The sequence below is a fragment of the Scylla paramamosain genome, chromosome 7 (assembly GCF_035594125.1).
Source record: "Scylla paramamosain isolate STU-SP2022 chromosome 7, ASM3559412v1, whole genome shotgun sequence".
NCBI classification, from domain to species: Eukaryota; Metazoa; Arthropoda; class Malacostraca; order Decapoda; family Portunidae; genus Scylla; species Scylla paramamosain.
The window spans coordinates 26,520,616-26,545,325 of NC_087157.1; the positions used below are offsets into that span (position 1 = coordinate 26,520,616).

The window sequence follows — 24,710 nt, forward strand, 5'->3', positions numbered from 1 at the left end:
ATAGGCGTGGTGGGATTACCAGCCTTCGCCACCCAGGCCTTCACCGTGACCGTGAGTATTTTTTTTTTTTACATTGTACTTCATAAGTCTCTCTCTCTCTCTCTCTCTCTCTCTCTCTCTCTCTCTCTCTCTCTCTCTCTCTCTCTCTCTCTCTCTCTGCCGTGTTCCCTTCAGGGATTTTTTTTTTTTCACTCTTCGTAACTGATCTTAATAATAATGAAACAACAAAATGTCATACTCTTCCAAAATCGTCATACAGAGAAGCCCACGTGCTTCCTATTTCCAGTGTCACCTTTGTTGAATGAAATATGTCCTCCCTCCCTCTTAAGTTTCGATCGTCTAGAATCTAGGGTGCTACTTTGGCTTGTTATCTACTTGTCATTAATCTTCTTTGGTATGCGATCTACACTTTATATTGCGATCTACGTGTTATGAATCTACTTTTGTACGCAATCTACACATCATATTGTGATTCACAGTAAGAAAAATTGTACTTATCAACATAAAGGAAAACACTTGACCTAGTTTCGAGAGAAAATGTCTGGTTAGAGTCTGAAGCATGAGTGGAATGTCTGTTCTAGTGTCCAAGTTCAAAGAAGAGACCGTGAGCTGAAGGCTCAATAATCCATTCCGACGACTGGTCAGCTTACTCTAATTTAAACCAACCCAAACTTTATAATTTTTTCCGTAAATCATCAGTAATATTACGTCGATTCTAACATCGGAGCTCATACTCAAGGAACTGAAAGATCCTAGCTTGATGCGAAGATTCGTATATTGAAAATAATATAAGGCATCAATCAAAGAGCATTTCAATCTCATCAAGACTACTTCAGTTGGCGGATGATGAGAAAAGCTCCTGACCTCTATTTAACATTTTTAGCCGATGTACTGTATGTGCTGTTCATCGCTAGAATATGAATAAAAGAATATATATATATATATATATATATATATATATATATATATATATATATATATATATATATATATATATATATATATATATATATATATATATATATATATATATATATATATATATATATATATATATATATATATATATATATATATATATATAATATTTTTTTATTTTTTTTATTACAATTTTTCTATGCTATATATCATTCCAAAATAAAAATTTGCACAGTATAGAGACCTTTTCTTTGTAGATAACAAGCAAAGTATGGTGTAGATATCTTTTCCCTATAGTTAACAAGCCAAAGTAGCACCGAATCAAGCGCGTAAGCACGCAAGGCTTACTGAGTTCTGAGTACCAAATCTTGAACCTTTCCTTGCTCGCCATTGCAAATGACGGCATGAGCAATACACGAAGTGTTAATTCCTCAGTTTTCAAACCTAGCCTTTTAATCTCTTGCTGAAGCCTTCTCATGATTAATCAAATAACACGTCGTACATTATTCCCATAGGTTGTCGAGACAGTGTCTGCTCAGACCACAGTAACAACTGACTGCGCCCTTATGGTAAATTACTGCAATGCACGCTCCTCCTTGGGCCGGGGAGAAACCCCAACCATCGAACCTACAGTTGCTATTCTCACCGCAACTCCTTCCACCATCACCGGTGAGACATTTATTTCCTCCAGTACAAACGATGAGACTGCGAATTCCCAAGTGCAAATTCTCGACTCGTCTATTGATGAAACGGTACACACCACTCGGGACTTTGCTGTGAAACCCATTGTTGCAGTACAAACTCCACCGGCAGCAGAGACTCCCACCCACACCCTCGCCATTGACTCGCCCCAGGAATCTCCAAGAAATGGTGATCTTATCATCCCAGCATCAGCAGTCACTCTGTGAGTTTGGTTTCGCATGTGGGAAGCGAGGGTCTTTTAGAGAGAGAGAGAGAGAGAGAGAGAGAGAGAGAGAGAGAGAGAGAGAGAGAGAGAGAGAGAGAGAGAGAGCGTAACTTTTCATTCATGTAATGTAACACATAACTTATGTCTTTGCTACTGCAGCTGCAGCAAACAGTAATAATAATAATAATAATAATAATAATAATAATAATAATAATAATAATAATAATATAATAGTAATAATAATATAATAATAATAATAATAATAATAATAATAATAATAATAATCAACATGATCAATACTGCATTACAATACTGACAAGTATTCTTGATATATAGAGAGGAGGGAGAGCATCGTGTACGCCGTCGCTGTTTTGAAGGTAAGGAACCTTACTTGGATGTGCTTACTATTAATATAGTGCCTTTTGTCTATGTACTCTATGATGATATCTGTTCCTGTGAATTTCCTTGAGGTAATGATTATGACAGAAGTCTCATTCGTACCTACCCATGCACCTTCTCTCTCTCTCTCTCTCTCTCTCTCTCTCTCTCTCTCTCTCTCTCTCTCTCTCTCTCTCTCTCTCTCTCTCTCTCTCTCTCTCTCTCTCTCTCTCTCTTCATTTATGTTATTTTCAAGAATCATAGAACTCCCAACCCTGCCTCATGTTGGCCTAGCGGCTTTCTGCAACGAAATATTTTCCTTGTGTGTTCAGTGTTGTGTCAACAAACTAGCACTTATCACTAAAAACATGTGGAACATTCCTTATAATTGTAAGACATATGCCATGAAGAGTTTGCATATGCCCTTGCTGTCATTATCAACATCATCCCTGCATTGCAAGAAGAGATGTGTTGCACCAAATGCAATTACATCTCTAAAAGCAGCAGGGAGCTACAGGTCAAAACTGACCTGTTTTAGACAGTTGTCTTTAAATGTTTCTGCATTTACCATAACTTTTTCCAGTCAGCCATCAAAATTCAAAATCATTAACTGATTTCATTTGTAAATACATTTGCAAAGTTAACAATGACTCAATGCTATCTTTTTTTCTTTGCTGATAAACTGAAGAAGTAAATCAACCTAAACATGTACCATGGAGAGTTTGAGGAAGTGGGTTTTGTCTTTGTTTTAATCATGATGGTCATCATGAGACAGGTTCTGAAACACCTGGACTGCCTCTTAATTTTTCTTTGCTTCTACCAGTACTTTTTTTATGGTCTACTACCTCATGGTCAACATCTCCTTACCAAATACTGTATTTGTCATCCTCTCTTAGAAATTTTGGGGAAACTTTTCCTATGGCATTAAATATATCAAAACCTTTTGACAATGGCATAAATCCATAATTTTTAAGTTTCCCTCATACAGTTCCTATCCATCTCTAATTTTCTTTCTGGGCAGTCTATCATCACAATGGTAGATGGCCACTGTCCTATCTACCCATCAACAATGGTGTTCCATAGGACTCTAGCTTATCATCCACCCAATTTCTATTATTCATGATACTGATCTTTCTAGTCACTTATTGTCCTATCCATTCCCATACTCATGACTCTACCTTGGTCCGGAGCTAATGAGGGTGAATCACAATACCCTGCATTTCTCAGCTTGATTTGCCAGAAGCTTAACTCACAAACAAGCACAAATTAAACAATTCATGTAAATAAGTCACAGAACACTTAACTTCTGGTCTTTCAGAATGGGGCAGGGCAAACCATTTGTTGTTTGACGCTTCAAAAACTCAACTCCTTCATCTATCTGCTTTACCCAAGACAATTATCCCCTCTTCTTCAGTGACACTCAACTATTCTCCAACTCTACACTAAACATACATGGAGTGTCTTTCATAAAAAATCTCAACTAGAGATTTCACTTCTCTTGCTAAAACATCTTCAATGAAGCTAGGTGTTCAAGACTTCAAGCAAAGTGTTCTGTGTTGCTTCTGACAATACTTTTCCCCTTCCCAATTGCTTACTCTCTACAGGGGCCTTATCCATCCATGTATGGTGCATTGCTCCCATATATAGGGAGGTTCATTCATTATGCCATTCAAATGAGGGTAGAATCAAAAGCTTCTCATCTCATTGACTGTTCTCTAACAGACAGTTTTGACTCTCACTAACCATCATAATGGTTTATCTCTTTCATATTTATATTCATATTCATATTCATATTCTACCTTTATTTCCATGTTTACTGCTCTTTTGTACTTGCTAATGCATGCCTCCTCCCACTCCATTTCATTACACAAGATTTTATAGTTTTCTTATCCCTATTCTTTCTCTTCCTACTTATGTATTTTTCCTTATATACAGCTTGAACTATTTCATAATAGGAGTATCAAGACAACTCAGAAAATAGTTTGGCCTAGCTCACACTTCTACCCACTTCCTTTTCAGCTCACACTTCTACCCACTTCCTTTTCGGAAATAATAATGATCAACCTTTTTTTCACCAATTTTTTCATCCTTAGCCCATCTCCCTTATACATTGAAAATAAATAGATAAATAAATAAAATTAATAAAATCTACTGGATTTTCAGTGCTCATGGAAATGGCATTTGCCATAGCTTTTTTTTTTTTCTTTTTTTCCCCTATCACACTTGTGTAATAGAATTGCAACTTTGTAAATTAGTCTAAATGTTTCCTTCCAGAGGGGTGCAAAAATAACAGCACATTATACAATGTAAACACCAAATATACATACAAAGAAGCCAGAAATCTGAATCTAAGGATTTTTTTTTTCCCCACTAGCAGTCAAGTCAATTAGTATTTGACAGATAAGAGATCTTCAAGGTCTGGATCTTTAAGCATCTTGACCTAACTGCAAGTGCTACCACTGAAATCCTATCTTGGCATGCATTAAGTAGTTTCTATTTACTGCCCTTTATTCTTCATGCAGGTGTAAATGCAAGGCTCCTGACATTGATAACTGTCACCTCTACCTCCATTGCATACACCGGGACCATCATTGAAGAAAACCCAACCCTCACCATTGAATACTTTTGTACTACACCAACAATATCACCACCATTACAAACATGTACTAGTTTTAATGCTCCTCCATTAGTGCCATAATGGACCATCTACTCTCATACATGAAACTTGGATTGGTTGTTTATATAGTGATCAGTGATGAGTACTAATAGTTGATTGAAAAGCCAAAATAATAAAAGAAATATGATGTAATGATAATAATGATGCTAAATAGAGAAAATTAAAAAACAGCATGTTTTCAACACAAAGATGGTAGCAAGCAATAAAAAGGGAGAAAAAAATCAGTCATTTATTTCCATATTATCCCACCAAAGGATGTGCACAACAATATTTCTCAAGAGATAGCACAGGACTGCACTTTGACATCATGAAACTTGATAGTAAAGTTTCCAATTGCAGAAAATTTTGCATATGCAGACAAAAGACTGACAAAGACAGGCTCTTGGTTAGGCAACCATTGTGAACAAATGCAAAACAAGGACAGCCATCACTAGGTGAAGAAGCTTGTGGAGGCACATGACATGCACACCTTAGGCCTGTCAACCCTGAAGACTTTATTGGATTTAATGTTTACAAATTATTGCAGTCACAAAAAATGAGTTGCTTATGTGCTAGCTATGGAGGGAAGAATATAAATGAGAATACTTCAATAAAATTTAAATGAATACAAATACAATTCCATCCAAATAATGTGTTCAAATGCATTTGAATATGAATAATGAATATGGATACTCCATCCCTGTTTGCAGAATCAAATTTTCCAGAGTGTTGCAGAACATGATGGACTGCCCAAAAGGTGATCCCAACTTCTGGAACACCATTATCACGGGTGAGAAGTCATGGGTGTACAGGTACAACTAAGCAAAAGAGGTGCAGTTGTCTTAAAGAAGATATTAACCATTTTCTTTAACCCTCGTGGGATGCTTTGTCACACCTCTTTAACACTTAAGATCTTTAACACACCTCTTACATGATACATATGTAAAGGCATGGTTTTAGAACACACCTCGTATATGCAATGTATGAGCAATGATACACATGCAGAGTGCTGTATTATTACACCATGCACACACTTCACAGTCTGGTTGAGAGAATAATGTGCATATTTCCTGCACCTCATAAAAGGCAAATAAAGGGGATAAATTGAAGGGAATCTAGATTTCTTCTGTACATTTATTCCCACACTGTGACAAAACATGACAGCTGTCTTGGCTCCTCTTTAGGAGAAATCTCAGCCTAGTATTTGGATAGTATCTAACAGAAATTAATTTCTGATCTATATGTAACTTCATTTATATTGTAATCTCAATGCACTGTGGCCACAAAAATTATATTTCAATATGATGTGAAAAACATATCTTATAGCAGTAAGTACTTGCACAAAACCCATGCTCAATGTACAGACACCTCTCTATTTGACGAACCAGCTTTCCTACCTACATTTCTAACAAAAGCAACATGTCATGTTGCTTTGACATGTAACTTGGGCCTGCCTTCTTCATCTCTTCCTCCACATTCCCCTTCCCATCCCACTCCCCATGCCTTTCCTCTCTCCTTTAAGTTACTTCCCCTCAAACAAGTTTCCTCCAGTATCTGATGAATAAACATAGTACATACTGCTGTGTGTGTGTGTGTGTGTGTGTGTTTAGAGAGAGAGAGAGAGAGAGAGAGAGAGAGAGAGAGAGAGAGAGAGAGAGAGAGAGAGAGAGAGAGAGAGAGAGAAGAGAGAGAGAGAGAGAGAGAGAGAGAGAGAGAGAGAGAGAGAGAGAGAGAGAGAGAGAGAGAGAGAGAGAGAGAGAGAGAGAGAGAGAGAGAGAGAGAGAGAGAGAGAGAGAGAGAGAGAGAGAGAGAGAGAGAGAGAGAGAGAGAGAGAGAGAGAGAGAGAGAGAGAGAGAGAGAATATATGGGGAGGGGCAGCAGCTTAGATGGAGGAGATAGGGATGGGGGTATGAGAAATGTAGAGACATGGAAGGAGTGGGGATATGAAGGCGTAAATGGAGTAGAGTCAAGAAAGTAAGTGTGGCTTAATTTACATGTCATGACTTTAGGTCAATGATATTTACCTACTTAAAATCCCTTGAGCTGACATGTTTCTTTACCTAACAATAAGGGTAGGAACGCTGCTTCAAGTAGGGAGCCATCTGTACATTAGGTACACCACAAATCATGTGCCTGCACAATACATCATATACTTCCCCCCACACAAAAAAATAAAAAAAAGAGTATCCATTCAAATGAATTCTCAAGATAAAATGCACCTGGCGGTTAAGCTTTGGACTGACACAGAGATTTATGGAATTAATATACATCAAATTTTGTTTATCACTCATGGACAAAAAAAAAATTTCTATAGTGACATTCTCCTTAAGAAAAATACTAATAATAAAATAAAATTTCCTAGCATTGAGAATGAGGACTAAAAGAACTTTCAGCATCAGGTAGGTGACAAATGGCTTGTTATTTACTAATGTCTTCCTACTTCCTGACTTGTTTTTCATCCAAATGGGAAGTTATCACAATCTTTAAAAGTAATGGCAATACATTACCTAATGGTTGCACGGTGGTTGTTTACTATCCATAATGATAAAGCAGTATGTGAGGACAACAAAGTGATATCTAGTTACACAAGAAGTGAATCTCTCCATGCCAACTCTAACAAATAATTAAGATACTGAATTTTCTAAATGTGATCACAAAGAAGAGAAGTACGCTCTTCTGTTTGGAATAGTAATGATACTTTTCCACACCTTTTAACTCCACTAGCCATACAGTACTTGGTAAATGGTTGACAAATCTAACACAGGCCATCCATCCTCATTTCCTGGATCTTCCAGACATCCCTAAACTGTGTTAAGTCATTTTGTACCTAAGGTATGGGTATGTTTTAATGTTTTAGTTACTGGAGACAGCATTTACAGTCCACAAAGATAATAGTGGAAGTCTGTGTTAACTAAAGTTAGATCACTGAAATATTATCAAATGGCAGGCAGCCATTGATGAAGTATCTGAGATCACAATCAAATATGAACTGCAAAATGAACAAAGAAGTAGTCCTTGAATAAATCAGTATGTATTGTATTATAATGTCAAAGTTTAACTGGTTCAAGTATCAGTGACAGCCTGCAGGACACACCTATATGTAATCCAGTTCCTCAGGTATGTTGAACTGCTTGTTCAACATTTCTTCTTCTATATGAAACTTATTCTTGCACCAACTTTTGATGTTAAAAATATTATCTGTCCAGCGGTTGACAGCAGCCTGAGCCACCTAGGTGGTACAAATTTTTAATATTAGACATGTACTCCTTATCATACATGAATCTACTTGTTATTATGCACCTGAGTTAAAGTAGATAGTTACATGACTTTAATAATAATAATAATAATAATAATAATAATAATAATAATAATAATAATATATATATATATATATATATATATATATATATATATATATATATATATATATATATATATATATATATATATATATATATATATATATTTTTTTTTTTTTTTTTTTATTTTATTTATTTATTTATTTTTTTTTTTATGTAGGGAGGGCACTGGCCAAGGGCAACAAAAATCCAATAAAAAAAATGCCCACTGAAATGCCAGTCCCATAAAAGGGTCAAAGCAGTGGTCAAAAATTGATGGATAAGTGTCTTGAAACCTCCCTCTTGAAAGAATTCAAGTCATATGAAGGTGGAAATACAGAAGCAGGCAGGGAGTTCCAGAGTTTACCAGAGAAAGGGATGAAGGATTGAGAATACTGGTTAATTCTTGTGTTAGAGAGGTGGACAGAATAGGGGTGAGAGAAAGAAGAAAGTCTTGTGCAGCGAGGCCGCGGAAGGAGGGGAGGCATGCAGTTAGCAAGATCAGAAAAGCAATTAGCATGAAAATAGCGGTAGAAGACAGCTAGATATGCAACATTGCGGTGGTGAGAGAGAGGCTGAAGACAGTCAGAGGAGAGGAGTTGATGAGACGAAAAGCTTTTGATTCCACCCTGTCTAGAAGAGCAGTATGAGTGGAACCCCCCCAGACATGTGAAGCATACTCCATACAAGGACGGATAAGGCCCTTGTACAGAGTTAGCAGCTGGGGGGGTGAGAAAAACTGGCGGAGACGTCTCAGAACACCTAACTTCATAGAAGCTGTTTTAGCTAGAGATGAGATGTGAAGTTTCCAGTTCAGATTATAAGTAAAGGACAGACCAAGGATGTTCAGCGTAGAAGAGGGGGACAGTTGAGTGTCATTGAAGAAGAGGGGATAGTTGTCTGGAAGGTTGTGTCGAGTTGATAGATGGAGGAATTGAGTTTTTGAGGCATTGAACAATACCAAGTTTGCTCTGCCCCAATCAGAAATTTTAGAAAGATCAGAAGTCAGGCGTTCTGTGGCTTCCCTGCGTGATATGTTTACCTCCTGAAGGGTTGGACGTCTATGAAAAGACGTGGAAAAGTGCAGGGTGGTATCATCAGCGTAGGAGTGGATAGGACAAGAAGTTTGGTTTAGAAGATCATTAATGAATAATAAGAAGAGAGTGGGTGACAGGACAGAACCCTGAGGAACACCACTGTTAATAGATTTAGGAGAAGAACAGTGACCGTCTACCACAGCAGCAATAGAACGGTCAGAAAGGAAACTTGAGATGAAGTTACAGAGAGAAGGATAGAAACCGTAGGAGGGTAGTTTGGAAATCAAAGCTTTGTGCCAGACTCTATCAAAAGCTTTTGATATGTCCAAGGCAACAGCAAAAGTTTCACCAAAATCTTTAAAAGAGGATGACCAAGATTCAGTAAGGAAAGCCAGAAGATCACCAGTAGAGCGGCCTTGACGGAACCCATACTGGCGATCAGATAGAAGGTTGTGAAGTGGTAGATGTTTAAGAATCTTCCTGTTGAGGATAGATTCAAAAACTTTAGATAGGCAGGAAATTAAAGCAATAGGACGGTAGTTTGAGGGATTAGAACAGTCACCCTTTTTAGGAACAGGTTGAATGTAGGCAAACTTCCAGCAAGAAGGAAAGGTAGATGTTGACAGACAGAGCTGAAAGAGTTTGACTAGGCAAGGTGCAAGCACGGAGGCACAGTTTCGGAGAACAATAGGAGGGACCCCATCAGGTCCATAAGCCTTCCGAGGGTTTAGGCCAACGAGGGCATGGAAAACATCATTGCGAAGAATTTTAATAGGTGGCATGAAGTAGTCAGAGGGTGGAGGAGAGGGAGGAACAAGCCCAGAATCATCCAAGGTAGAGTTTTTAGCAAAGGTTTGAGCAAAGAGTTCAGCTTTAGAAATAGATGTGATAGCAGTGGTGCCATCTGGTTGAAATAGAGGAGGGAAAGAAGAAGAAGCAAATTTATTGGAGATATTTTTGGCTAGATCCCAGAAATCACGAGGGGAGTTAGATCTTGAAAGGTTTTGACATTTTCTGTTAATGAAGGAGTTTTTGGCTAGTTGGAGAACAGACTTGGCATGATTCCGGGCAGAAATATAAAGTGCATGAGATTCTGGTGATGGAAGGCTTAAGTACCTTTTGTGGGCCACCTCTCTATCATGTAAAGCACAAGAACAAGCTGTGTTAAACCAAGGTTTAGAAGGTTTAGGACAAGAAAAAGAGTGAGGAATGTATGCCTCCATGCCAGACACTATCACCTCTGTTATGCGCTCAGCACACAAAGACGGGTCTCTGACACGGAAGCAGTAGTCATTCCAAGGAAAATCAGCAAAATACCTCCTCAGGTCCCCCCAACTAGCAGAGGCAAAACGCCAGAGGCACCTTCGCTTAGGGGGATCCTGAGGGATTGGAGTGATAGGACAAGATAAAGATATGAGATTGTGATCGGAGGAGCCCAACGGAGAAGAAAGGGTGAAAGCATAAGCAGGATTAGAGGTCAGGAAAAGGTCAAGAATGTTGGAATATGAGTAGGGTGTTGCACCAATTGCTCTAGGTCATGGAGGATAGCAAAGTTGTAGGCTAGTCCACCAGGATGGACAGTGAAGGGAGAGGAAAGCCAAAGCTGGTGGTGAACATTGAAGTCTCCAAGAATGGAGATCTCTGCAAAAGGGAAGAGGGTCAGAATGTGCTCCACTTTGGAAGTTAAGTAGTCAAAGAATTTCTTATAGTCAGAGGAGTTAGGTGAGAGGTATACAGCACAGATAAATTTAGTATGAGAGTGACTCTGTAGTCGTAGCCAGATGGTGGAAAACTCGGAAGATTCAAGAGCGTGGGCACGAGAGCAGGTTAAGTCATTGCGCACATAAACGCAGCATCCAGCTTTGGATCAAAAATGAGGATAGAGAAAGTAGGAGGGAACAGAAAAGGGGCTACTGTCAGTTGCCTCAGACACCTGAGTTTCGGTGAGGAAAAGAAGATGAGGTTTAGAAGAGGAGAGGTGGTGTTCTACAGATTGAAAATTAGATCTTAGACCGCGAATGTTGCAGAAGTTAATGAAGAAAAAGTTGAGGGGGGTGTCAAGACACTTAGGATCGTCGACAGAAAGACAGTCCGACCTGGGGACATTTATGGTCCCCTCCCCAGATGGGGACTCCGAGGCTGGTGTAGGAGTCGCCATGATGATTTAAAAATTTTTGAGTGAAAGGTGTGTGTGTTATTAGGTGCTTGTAAGTTTGTGTGGAGGAAGAGAGTTGTCTTTAGAGGGCAGGCTGTGATTGCCCCCTTGTGTTGTGAGACAAAGGGAAACGTTCAGTGAGGTCACAGCTGGGTTTAATGATAAGTTCACAGCACCCCCTGAACAGTGCTTTAGACCTCACTGGGAGTAATTATCGTTTCGGCAGCTGTCTACTGCCTCCTCCTTCTATATATATATATATATATATATATATATATATATATATATATATATATATATATATATATATATATATATATATATATATATATATATATATATATATATATATATATATATATATATATATATATATATATATATATATATATATAAAATGTCTGAACCTCAGACTTTAGTACAAAGCAAACATTAAATCCTGCATGAAGCTCTGAAAATTAGCAACATCCTTAAAATGTTGGGCAGGCTCACAACAATGAAGCAATGTGGTGAACAAGATGTTCTGAGCAGCATTCACACTTGAAAGCAGAATATCACTTTAGGATTACAGAATAGTGATTTGACACTCATTTAATTTTTCTTATATATATATATATATATATATATATATATATATATATATATATATATATATATATATATATATATATATATATATATATATATATATATATATATACAGAATCAGCAACTAGGGGAGTGAGAAAAACTGGCAGAGACATCTTAGAATGCCTAACTTCACTGAAACTGTTTTAGCTAGAGATGAAATGTGAACTTTCCAGTTTAGATTATAAGAAAAGGACAGACCAAGGATATTCAGTGTAAAAGAGGGAGACAGTTGAGTGTCATTAAAGAAGAGGGGATAGTTGTCTGGAAGGTTGTGTCGAGTTGATAGATGGAGGAATTGAGCTTTTGAGACATTGAACAATACCAAGTTTGTTCTGCACCAATCAGAATTTTTAGAGAGATCATGTCAGGCGTTCTGTGGCTTCCCTGCGTGAACTGTTTACTTCCTAAAGGGTTGAGCATCTGTGAAAAGACATGGAAAAGTGCAGTGGTATCATCACCGTAGGAGTGGATAGGACAAGAAGTTTGGTTTAAAAGATCATTGATGAATAAAAGGAAGAGTGGGTGACAGGACAGAACCCTGAAGAACACAACTGTTAATAGATTTAGGAGAACAGTGACCATCTACCACAGCAGCAATAGAATGGTCAGAAAGGAAACTTGAGATGAAGTTACAGAGAGAAGGATAGAAGCTGTAGGAGGGTAGTTTGGAAATCAAACATTTGTGCCAGACACTGTGCCAGACACTATCAAAAACTTTTGATATGTTTAAGACAACAGCAAAAGTTTCACCAAAATCTCTAAAAGAGGATGGCCAACACTCGGTTGGCCAGATCACCAGAAGAGCAGCCTTGACAGAACCCATACTGGCAATCAGATAGAAGGTTGTGAAGTGATACATGTTTAAGAATCTTCCTGTTGAGAACAGATTCAAAAACTTTAGATAGGAGGACGGTAGTTTGAAGGATTAGAACAGTCATCCTTTTTAGGAACAGGCTGAAAGTAGGTAAACTTTCAGTAAGAAGGAAAGGTAGATGTTGACAGACAGAGTTGAAAGAGTTTGACTAGGCAAGGTGCAAGCACAGAAGTGCAGTTTTGGAGAACAATAGGAGGGACCCCATCAGGTCCATAAGCCTTCCAAGGATTTAGGCCAACAAGGGCATGGAAAACATCATTACGAAGAATTTTAATAGGTAGCAGGAAATAGTCAGAGGATGGAGGAGAGGGAGGAACAAGCCCTGAATCATCCAAGGTAGGATTTTTAGCAAAGGTCTGAGCAGAGTTCAGCTCTAGAAATAGATGTGATAACAGTGGTGTCATCTGGTTAAAATAAAGGAGGGCAAGAAGAAAAAGCAGTTATTGAGGATGTTTTTGGCCAGATGCCAGAAGTCACAAGGAGAGTTAGATCTTGAAAGATTTTGACACTTTCTATTAATGAAGGAGTTTTTGGCTAGTTTGAGAACAGACTTGGCATGGTTCTGGACAAAAATATAAAGTGCATTTGATTCTGGTGATGGAAGGCTGAAATACCTTTTGTGGGCCACCTTTCTATCATGTATAGCACAAGAACAGGCAGTATTAAACCAAGGTTTGAAAGGTTTAGGTAAAAAAAAAAAAAAAAAGTGAGGAATGTATGCCTCCATGCCAGATACTATCACCTCTGTTATGCGCTTGGCAAACAAAGATGGAGTCTCTGTCATGGAAGCAGTAGTCATTCCAAGGAAAATCAGCAAAATACCTCTCCAGATCCCCCCAACTAGCAGAGGCAAAATGCCAAAGGCACCTATTCTTAGGGGGATCCTGAAGAGAGATTGGAGTGATAGGACAAGATACAGATATGAGATTGTGATCAGAGGAGCACAATGGAGAAAAGAGGGTAGCAGCATAAGCAGAAGGATTAGATGTTAGGAAAAGGTCAAGAATGATGGGTGTATCTCCAAGATGGTGTATCTTAAAGACAGTCAGGAATACGAGTAGGGTGTTGCACCAATTCCTCTAGGTCATGGATGATAGCAAAGTTAAAGGCTAGTTCACCAGGATGGTCAGTGAAGGGAGAGGAAAGCCAAAGCTGGTGGTGAACACTGAAGTCTCCAAGAATGGAGATCTCTGCAAAAGGAAAGAGAGTCAGAATGTGCTCCACTTTGGAAGTTAAGTAGTCAAAGAATTTCTTATGGTCAAAGGAGTAAAGTGAGAAGTATACAGCACAGGTAAATTTAGTTTTTAAAATAACTCTGTAGTTGTAACCAGATGGTAGAAAACTCAAAGAGCATGGGCACAAGAGCAGGTCAAGTCATTGCACACATAAATGCAACATCTGACTTTGGATTGAAAATGAGGATAGAGAAAGTAGGAAGGAACAGAAAAGGAGCTACTGACCCATCAGTTACCTCAGACACCTGAGTTTCAGTAAAGAAAATAAGATGAGGTTTAGTAGAGGAGAGATGGTGTTCTACAGATTGAAAATTAGATCTAAGACTGTGAATGATACAGAAGTTAATGAAGAAAAAGTTGAGGCAGGTGTCAAGACACTTAGGGTCGATACCAGAAGAGCAGTCCAACCTGGGGACATTTGTGGTCCCCTCCCCAGGTGGGGACTCAGAGGCTGGTGTAGGAGTTGCCATGATAATTTTTAATTTTGAGTGAAGGGTGTGAGTGTAATTAGGTGCCTCTAGTTTTGTGTGAAGGAAGAGAGTTGTCGTTAAAGGGCAGGCTGTGACTGTCCCCTTGTGTTGTGAGACACAAGGGGAAATGTTCAGTGAGGTCACAGGTGAGTTTAATGATAAGTTCACAGCACCCCCTGATCCAGTGCTTTAGACCTCACTGGAAGCCTGGTAGGTGCCTACTGCCTCCTACTATTACATGGTATCTAATAATGAAGAAAACTTCTTGCATATAAATCATTCAAGAAAATACGTCCTGTTCATCCGATTCACTACTAAAAAACATCTGCACCTGCAAAGAACCACAGTTTTGTCCAAAATTAACTTTCACCACATTCCATTTTATTGCTCCCTGCTGCATTTCACTACCAAGGTTACTCCTCCTCTTGTTCTTCCTCACTCAACACCTGACTTGCCTCTACTCACCACAACAAACTCAAGATTCCTCCTACTATTTCATCTTCAATCCACAGAACTAACAAATCCAGCATCTTATTATCTTTCCTTTTAGCTTAAACAAATGATAAATAATATACATACACTCAAGAAAAGATTATCATTATCACCTTCCCATTCTAGGGACTCTCCCTCCCCCCCCTTTTTTTTTTCAATGATAATGTTCCAACTTCATGTGACACCTGCCTCTCATTTCATCATCATAACTACACAATCATATTTCATCACATTATGACATTTTTCAGCATTTTCAGAATTCCTAATCAGCAAACAATCAAACTGTGCTTTGCTAACAATGACAAGGTTTCTTACTCTTGTGTCACCAGACATGACAAATTTTGTGGCAACACAAAACATCTTCACTCTTCAGATAATATTGTATGGCATGTATTTTTGCAATGCCTGCTTTCCTGAAAACTTTATGGGCAGTCAAGTTTGTTTCTCAGGTTACAACATGCACTTTCCAACATCAACCACTGCCAGCTTATGATGTGAAAGGCCACCAATATTTGGGATAATTTCTTTTGACAAAAGATAAAGAATGAAAGAAAGAAAGAAAGAAAGAAAAAATGTAAGAAATAAAATAAAAAACAGTGCTATTTATGACACTGGGTGCAGGTCAGTGCTCCTCACAATCCTCTTGCTATTCAAGATCCTTCAGTATTCAGTTTACATCAAACTGTAAAATGCACTTCATACAGACTCATTCTAGCACATGTAACTCATGTTATATACCAAATTTATACCAAACATGGCATCAAAGTAAAACTGAAGGTCATCTCTTTACAGCACTCCCATCACAAGCACATACCACCATCTCTTTTGCACATTATTTAAATGTTTTGCTTCTTTTCAGACTCACTCTGCACATATGAAAAAAATAAGAGTAATACGACTACAAGAAGTGAGTTACGTAACAATGTGCAGCGTGGATGAACTAATGTCAAGCTGAAGTGTGCTGAGTTATGATCAATGAAAAGCTCATGCTGGAGAAAAAAAAAAAAGGCTATCGCTCTTCCTTACCTGAGTGTTCTCCTTTATCTGGGCAAGGACCTCTGGGTCACTGTCACGGTATTTCTGGATCTCTAACTGTAGCTTGTTCTGTGTCTCCTGTAGTTCCTTCAGTGACGCCAGTGCTTCTGTTCGGGCCACATTTTCCTCACGCCCAACCTTCAAGAGAACATTAGCTTAGGAATTGAACATGGTTATGAAAAAGAAAACTTTCCCCATAATTACAGAAATTTTACATACATGAAGAAAAGGGAGACTACAAGAAACAAGAATTAATGGCATGTCATACATTCTTGCCACACCTCTACTCAAAAAGATAACCATTCATTTATGTTACTTCCCCACTTAAATACAAGTTTGACTATTTACAGGAAAATATTCCACCCCATTTGTTAATTTAACATGAGTTACAGCACAAAAGTGAATCGGTGTGTCCATATGTATGAAAGAGGTAATGATGTCAATAAGAATTTGACTTTAAGACAAAAATTTTTCCCCCCTTTGTAGTCTTAGCCAAGATTTCCTAATGCTTCTTTCTTTAACAACCATGAATTCGCTGTCCACAGTGTCTGTAAAGAATTTAACTAACACAAAAGATATGGAATTATTAAACATACTACTTGTAAAAGAAACAGGTGGCTGGCCAGACTAATTATAATTAGCATTACCTTTGCTTGTTCCACTTTGATCACAGAAATCTTTGCTTTCTTGTCCACCTCCTGGAACTTGGATTTCATGTCATCTAACTTGCGCTTACGAATATTTATGGCTTTGCTTGGAAAAAAAAGAAAGAAAAATGTAAGTGCTCTTGAAATTCATATTGGTGCAATATCTATATAAAATGTTTATGAATTAAAATATTTTACAAATTTATAAAGCACAAAGTGAGGCATGTTACAAAAAAAAAAAATAAATAAATAAATAAATAAATAAATAAATAAATAAATAAACAAATGAATAAAAATAATAATAATAATAATAACAGCAGTCACACTGATATTCCACTACATTTTTCTATACAGAAATAACATTCTTCCACTACATTATTCTACACAGAAATAATTCTTAATAATATAGTACAGAAGGTTTCATATATAAAACCAAAAATACACCACTATTAATTTTGCAATACCAACTAACAGTAATAGTTTACCTGTTCAGCTTTAGAAAAAAATATATAATTACCTTGGAAAGGCCCAGAAGTATACTGATGTGCCAATCTTTTCTGTGTCCACCATACCATCATCCACAAGAGACTGAACCACATCCTTTATGGCCTGAGAAATAACACCCTTCTCTTTGGGTCCTATTTTCTCCAGCTCCTGAAGGCAGAGATTGAATAAGTTATGATATCTGCTCTAACACATTCACATCACAAGTGAAATATGTAAGTCACTGAGACAAATATAGATAAAGGAAATTTGTAGCGTATATGGAGCAGAGTGTATGAGTGTATATGATCCTGTTGCATTCAAGTCCCTGGATTCACAAAGGCCATCTATAGAACTTTGATCTCAGGCTATATTTATCCCTAACACCTTGCTGTCTCTAGAAGTTCCCAAATGAGATCAACACAGAAGAAGATCCTCCACCTCATCCTATCCAGACATTCTCTTCTTGCTTGTCCAAGTAGTTGGCCTGTATTAACACATTTCACTCATGTACTCCTTTATCCTATGTATCCATCTCCTGAGTGGCCTTCTCTCTACTTCATTCACATACACTTTCTTTACAAATCCTACAGTCTTCAACCCCTCAACATGGCCGCATCATCTCAGCATGTTCCTTTTCACCCATTCTACTACAGGTAAATGTACTAACACAAGATTGAAAGTAGAATCCCACAGGCCTAAAATTTTGGGTCCTTTCCTCTTTCATATGCTGGTGCTAATTTCTCACAGTCAATGCTGGATCAATGGAGGAAAATTGAAATATTCTTGTCAAATGGGGAATAATGGAATTCTAACAAAATATATCACAAAGAAAAGTAGTTATGTACATACCTTCAATTGGAAAAAATCTTTCTTCTCATAGAATAGTTCCATAATCTTCTGCCTCTTTTCTTCATGACTGAGTCCTTTCCGTCGAGACATGCTTTTCCTCTTTCCTTTAAGTTACTTTCCCTCAAGCAAGTTTCCTCCAGTATCTGATGGATAAATATAGTATATACTGCCATAAAATATAGCATATCCTGAAACTCATGCATATTTGTTCCCATTCTCTTTCTCTTCTTTATTTTCTACAATCTTTTTCCTGGCTAAGAAGTGCTGAACTCTCCCTCCTTCTTCTCCCCTCCCTCTTTTTTTTTTTAGTTACTTCCTCCTCTTCTTTCTTTAAAATATTTTTATAGTTTCTTTCTTGTTTAAATTGACATATGAAGAGAAAAGAAGAGACCCTAAACAGAGCCTTGAGGGACCCTACTCAAGGCAACTCAGCTGACTGAAATGGATGTTGACCATCACTCTCTTATTCAAATTCACCAAACATTCTTTAATCTATGCAAGAAGGATATAATGGTACACTATGTCAAAGGCCTTTGAGAAACCAAATAAGATCAACATTAAATAATGAACTCATGTAGTCACCTGATCTACCAGGCCTGAATCCAAATTGGTCATCATGAAGACAGGGTATAACGAAAAGCAAACTCAGCAAGGATATTGTTACAAAAGCCATCTTTTATCTCCCCACACCTCACTTACACACAGCTCCTAGTCGAACTTCACACTGCACCACCCCCAGCTGTGGCCATAGAAGACCAGGGAGAAGGGGAGAGAAACCACTCATTACACACCTACCTTCACAAGCCACACAGAGGCCTGGGGAAAGGATTTTCACTGGGTCCCTGCAGCCTGCTCACAAGGGAAACCTCCTGTCCAGCCTGGAGGAGGTCTCTTACAGCAATTGCCAACACACGGGAGGGGGGGCATCAGGTCTCACGACACACTGGTTTATTCACAACAACAGAAACACAGTTACAGTACCTGGCTATCTCTTGCATGCATAGCAAGGCCACAAGCTCACTGTCCTGGTACACAGTTCCCCAGCTGGGTGAGAAGGCACTTTCAAGAATAGGCCACGCCACTCTTCCTGCCAACTCCCCGCTGTTCTGCTGTTCACCCACACACACACACACACACAGAAGGGCACATACATAACAATATATTATATTATTCTGAAATACAGATATCAGGGAAACAGGTATGTATACCAGAGTGGATTGCAGCAAGATGCCTTTTTTTTTTAATACTGGTGTTGCTGGATTTCTTTTTTTTTTTTTTTAGTGTGAAAGGCAGACATGTACCATTGAATTCTGACTGACAAGGATTTTCATCGAAAGGTTGAATTTCATCTGGATTCATCGCAGAACAAGGATCAAACTTAGATATTAGTACCACTGACTGTTCAAGTGTAAAGGCCATTCCATGTGACCATCAATGTCTTTGTGAAGGGCATTGGTACCATCCTTTGGGGGGAGGGGGGGCAGCACCTGAATATCTGCTATTGCCTTTGCTCATCAATTAAATTTTTGTGTTCAAATATTTTCAAACCAGCTTAGCTACTTCAATTTAAGGAATCCAAGAATAAGCAAATCCCTGTCTTCCTGTTTCTATGTTACACTTGAACAGTCATTTCTCTCTCTCTTAATACAAACAAAATTTGTGCCTAATGTTTTGTTTCTCTCAGATCACTCACTAGCTTGGTTGGTTGTTTTAGATTAAATCTCCTTGACTTCACCCTTTTCTTCCTCTTTCACTTCCTCTAACTAAAAATCCCGAGTATGTAGACAAGTCTCTACTCTGGATACTTATAAAAGTGGCGACCAGTCAAGCGCCTGGGAGAAGCTGAGACTGAACCAAGAAGGTGAGACATTATCATACCATTGTATCATAACGTCACAGCAACTGGACTGATCAATCTAATATTCTACGTAATACAAATCATATACAATTGACACGGTAGAATATTGTATCAAGGCCTTTAACTCTAATGCAGCGTGAACTGACTTGACAGTAAAAAAAAATATATATATATATATATATATATATATATATATATATATATATATATATATATATATATATATATATATAATAAAATAAATAAAATGAGCAGCATGGCGTTGGGCAAGGCGAGGCAGGAGCGGGAGGGGCTCGGCGGGTGCCTGAGTTTCTTTGAATCTTTCTCATTTAGATCATGTGTTCTTATGGAGTATGTATGCATGTATGCCACACGGGAAGATGGTTGGGTGTATCACGCTGCACACTGATCCTCTCGTCAGTAAACTATAACGCAACATCTAAAAATAATGAGACAAGCACGTCCAGCCTCCACTGAACGAGCCACTATTTGACTCAGCAAAATCTCCACTTGACTTATTACCGTGGATCAAACCACTACCACGCAAAGGACTACGAAATTTTCTGATCATTATATGCATGAGCGAATCTACAAACACTACTGTATACTTACCCGAGACGTGGATCACCAGCACCAGCCAACTGCACTGGGTAAATGAAGCTCCACTGTGATCGGCTGCAATGCTTTGTTTTTGGCGGCGGCGGGTTGATCTTGATCTTGATCTTGATGATACAGGTGGCTCGGGATCACTCCTACGCCAGGCCTTTGGATCGGCAACTCCTGTAGAAGGAAGAGAGAGAGAGAGAGAGAGAGAGAGAGAGAGAGAGAGAGAGAGAGAGAGAGAGAAACGAACAGCATCCTCTACACTAATTGTTCTTACATCTGGCACGCCAGAAACTCTTTCACCGCCTCAATCTTTTTCATTCGCCTCTCTACACAGTCCCAGCAACAACACCATCCATTCCTTTCTCTGGCATACTTCACACACCCCAGCACCACATGTTCCACCGTCTCATCTCCTATGTCACACATCTGGCACACTTTGCTGCAGGACTCAGACCATTTGTAACTCCTTGCGTTCACATCCATACACTGTGCCCTCGCTCGGAAGAGATCATCATCCAGGCTTCCATCATACCACCTTTCATACCTCGGGGCCCCTTTCTCCTTGTACCATTCCAGGGTCCTCTTTCTTTCCATCTCATTCTTCCATTCATTCAGTCCCACACATTTCACTTCTTTGTCTATCTCATTCTTTCATTTTCTCACATCCTATTCAGCTCCCACTCTGCCTCCTCTTGTTACCACCCAATCACGCTCATTTTGATTCCTCCCAGCCATTCTCATCGCCCACACAACTTGTAATCCACTCCTGTCTGTCATTCTCATGCACCTCTTCTTCCATTTGCTTCCACTTTCATTCCACCTTCCTTGCTATTCTTGTATCATCCATTCTCTCAAGCCTAATCTTGTACCTAAGTGTGGCTTTTGTGAGTCTTTTCCTAAAGGTGCTCCATCCCATATCACCTCTCAAGGCTTCAACTGCTGTGTACCGCGGTGCACTCAGTGCCATCCTTGCTACTCTATTCTGGCCCACTTCTAACTTATTAATTTCACTTTCATTCCATGCAATCACATGCCATACATTACACTTGGCACAGCCACACTCTTCCACACATCATACTTACTCGCTCTCATCCTTGCCACACTTCCCAATCGACCTGCCCACTGGTTTACCATACTTATCTTTTCATTCTTTGCCTTTGCACACCCACTAGGACTCATCCACATCCCTAAGTACTTGTAATCTTGCACCTGTTTCAACTCATTCTCTCCAAGTCTCCATACCACATTACTTTCATTCTCTGACCTATTCACAATCATTACCTTGCTTTTCTCACTGCTAAACCTTACTCCAAAGTCTTTTCCATAGCCGTCCACAACATCCAACAAACTTGGAAGCTCATTTGCCGATTCACTCATAACAGCTATGTCATCTGCATAAAGAAGCACACATACTTTATCATTCCCCACACTTACCCATACATTCATTCTTCTCATCCTGGCTGCTAGCTCCTCTGTATACAGGCTAAAAAGGGTTGGTGACAATATACAGCCTTGCCTAACTCCTCTCTCACTCTTCACCCAGTCTGTTTCTATGTCTCCTAGCCTGTATCTAACTCTTGTGTCCACATACATACTTTGCACTATGTTAACTATCTTTGCACTCAATCCAATCTTTTCTAAGACTATACCTAGCATTTCTCTGTTCACTCTATCATAAGCTTTCTCTATATCCAAAAAACCTAGGTACAGTTTATCCCCATCCTTCTTTTTCTTTTCAATCATTTCATTCACCACAAAAATATTGCCCTCAGCTCTCCTATCCACACGAAAACCATTCAGTTTTTCACCCAGCACTCCAGCTCTCTCAATCCATTTACACAGTCTCTCATTCAACACTGCACTGAAAACTTTACCAGTTGTATTCACTAATGCAATTGGCCTGTAGCTCTTCAACTCATTCTTACTCTTAAATCCTTCCTTATGCAACAGACACACTCGGCTCTCATTCCACTTTCTTGGCACTCTCGCTTCATCCCGCACTCGGTTGAATAATTCATTCATTCTATCAACCACTAACTCCCCACCAATCTTATAGAATTCATACGGTATATCATCTGGACCTGCTGCCTTGCCATTTTTTCTGCCTTCTCACACATCTCTCCACTTCCTCCCTGCTGATTCTTTCATCCGGTTCATCTGCATTCATCCTTTCCAGTGTCACACATCCTTCTCTCACACTAAACATCTCACCTACCCCACCTACTTCTTCTCAGAACCCTTTGATTGCCTCCCTGATTCCGTCCTTCTCTGTTATAACTACACCATCCACTTTTAGACTCTCCACACCAACACTGCCTGACATATTCTCACTTCTCATGAACTTGTACCATTCACGGCCACCTTCCATACCTTTCTCCCTTAAATATTGAATCACACTCCTTTCACTCTTCACTTTAGCATTCATTACCATTCGTCTTGTCAACCGCTGCTGCTTTACATACATTGCCCATGCATTCTGATACTCCTCTGCCTCATTGCTGTCATGCCGGTTCATGAAACGATCTTGATCTTGGTAACACTGAAACATACCACTTTCTCGTGTCCATACGTACTATTTAGAAAATTCTAACTTGGTACAGGAAATGCATAAAAAAAAAAGATACTGATAAACTATTTTTTAACAGCACAGAAAGTATTAATCTTTGGGTGAAAAAAAATAAAATAAAATCCGTTTTCATCATATGAAAATGCTTATACCAGCATTTTCTCAACGGTACGTAGGTCATCCCACCAAAAAGACTAATAAGACTTGTTAGTTTTTTGGCCTTCATTGTAATATATCTTACAAAAAGGAAAATTCATCACATGATTCTGGGGCGAGTTCCAAAGAGGTTTACGTAACGTTACTTAACGTTACGGAACTTGTTTTTGTTGGGATGATGACGTCACTGTGAGGTAACGAAAGCTCACGGGCCGGAGAGGCAGTACGCTTCCCCTGTGAGTGGGGGTGCTGTTGATTAAACAAACATAATTCATGACTCTCACAGGATTCGATGGCCTCTCTTCTCTTCCCTTCTCGCGCCTCCTTAAGACTTAATTTCATCTATGAATAACCTTCATAACGTCTAGTACAGGGTCTTCAGCGAGCTCTTCTGCTAAGATCACTGTGGGCGGCCATTTTTATTAGCTCCAGCTGATCGACCGTCGTCAAAAAAGTGGGGAGGTTACTTAAGCTACGTAAACCTCTTTGGAACGCGCCCATGCTGATATATTTGACATACCCATATGGATTTTTTTTTTTCACAATCTTCACTGCCTTGTACCTCATCCCAGGTGCAATGCCATCAAGGAACAATATCATGAAGGTATAATGGGAACAATATTCAATTCCTTCCATGTTTTTTTTTTTTTTCTTATCATTTCCTGCTAAGATGTGTAGTGTGTGAAAGGCCACTATGGATTAAATAGGCAAAGACGAAGATGATGTGTAGTGTGTGAAGGGCTCCTAATACAGACCTAGCTCTGACCATCCTAAACCTAACGATCACAGATTCATCACGTAATACTCGAGCCAAGTATATGTTTTCTCAAGCTTTCACAGCAACAAGACCCAATTTTAGAATAAAATTAACATCGTGAAATTTGAATGACCGACAACTAATACCAAGTAAAAAATATTTCTTCTGTTATGAAGAAAATATATTTAAAAAGGCCCCATTTTTCCTATGCTGTGTTTTTCTCACTTCTGACATTCGTTTTTTTTTTTTCCGTTACGAGAGAGAGAGAGAGAGAGAGAGAGAGAGAGAGAGAGAGAGAGAGAGAGAGAGAGAGAGAGAGAGAGAGAGAGACTTCGTTATATATATATATATATATATATATATATATATATATATATATATATATATATATATATATATATATATATATATATATATATATATATATATGATAGTTTTATTTTCCTTATTAGATTTATGTGCCGGAGGTTGATACTGGACGCTGATCGCAGTTTAAGTAGCAACCGTTTCGTGGATCTGGCTCCGGGTGTGTTATGATTGTTGGGAGGCTCACACTGTTCAGTAAGAGATAAGAGCTTTCTTGAGTTAGGTGTCTGGATGATGTAGAGGTGTTTCTCTTCATTTATTCATTGAAACTATCCTGGTTCTAGGACGTATTTT

The 24,710-nt window shown here is 38.7% G+C and overlaps 2 protein-coding genes across 8 annotated transcripts in view; one reads left to right on the plus strand and one right to left on the minus strand.

Annotated features, from left to right (window-relative positions):
• Nucleotides 1–5,562, plus strand: part of LOC135102269 (uncharacterized) — a 6,007-nt gene extending 445 nt beyond the window's left edge. Inside the window, exons 2-5 of one of the 2 annotated variants that reach the window (XM_064007223.1) lie at nucleotides 1–51; nucleotides 1,434–1,822; nucleotides 2,162–2,202; nucleotides 4,726–5,562. The exon at nucleotides 1–51 is cut by the window's left edge and continues 102 nt beyond it. In XM_064007223.1, coding sequence (XP_063863293.1) covers nucleotides 1–51; nucleotides 1,434–1,822; nucleotides 2,162–2,202; nucleotides 4,726–4,901 — 657 coding nt within the window. In that variant the 3' untranslated portion in view covers nucleotides 4,902–5,562. The remainder of the gene's footprint in view (nucleotides 52–1,433; nucleotides 1,823–2,161; nucleotides 2,203–4,725) is intronic. The other variant, XM_064007224.1, reaches the window with a different exon arrangement.
• The window catches only part of LOC135102268 (meiotic nuclear division protein 1 homolog), a 45,901-nt gene extending 22,763 nt beyond the window's left edge, over nucleotides 1–23,138 (minus strand). The window contains exons 1-7 of one of the 6 annotated variants that reach the window (XM_064007218.1): nucleotides 23,034–23,138; nucleotides 20,578–20,745; nucleotides 18,903–19,050; nucleotides 18,108–18,250; nucleotides 17,290–17,426; nucleotides 16,773–16,878; nucleotides 16,117–16,263 (exon numbers count right to left, since the gene is read on the minus strand). In XM_064007218.1, coding sequence (XP_063863288.1) covers nucleotides 16,117–16,263; nucleotides 16,773–16,878; nucleotides 17,290–17,426; nucleotides 18,108–18,197 — 480 coding nt within the window. In that variant the 5' untranslated portion in view covers nucleotides 18,198–18,250; nucleotides 18,903–19,050; nucleotides 20,578–20,745; nucleotides 23,034–23,138. Of the gene's footprint in view, nucleotides 1–6,644; nucleotides 8,089–16,116; nucleotides 16,264–16,772; nucleotides 16,879–17,289; nucleotides 17,427–18,107; nucleotides 18,251–18,898; nucleotides 19,051–20,577 lie in introns of those variants that run through there. The other 5 variants (XM_064007222.1, XM_064007219.1, XM_064007216.1 and 2 more) reach the window with 5 other exon arrangements.
• Nucleotides 23,139–24,710: the final 1,572 nt, after the last annotated feature.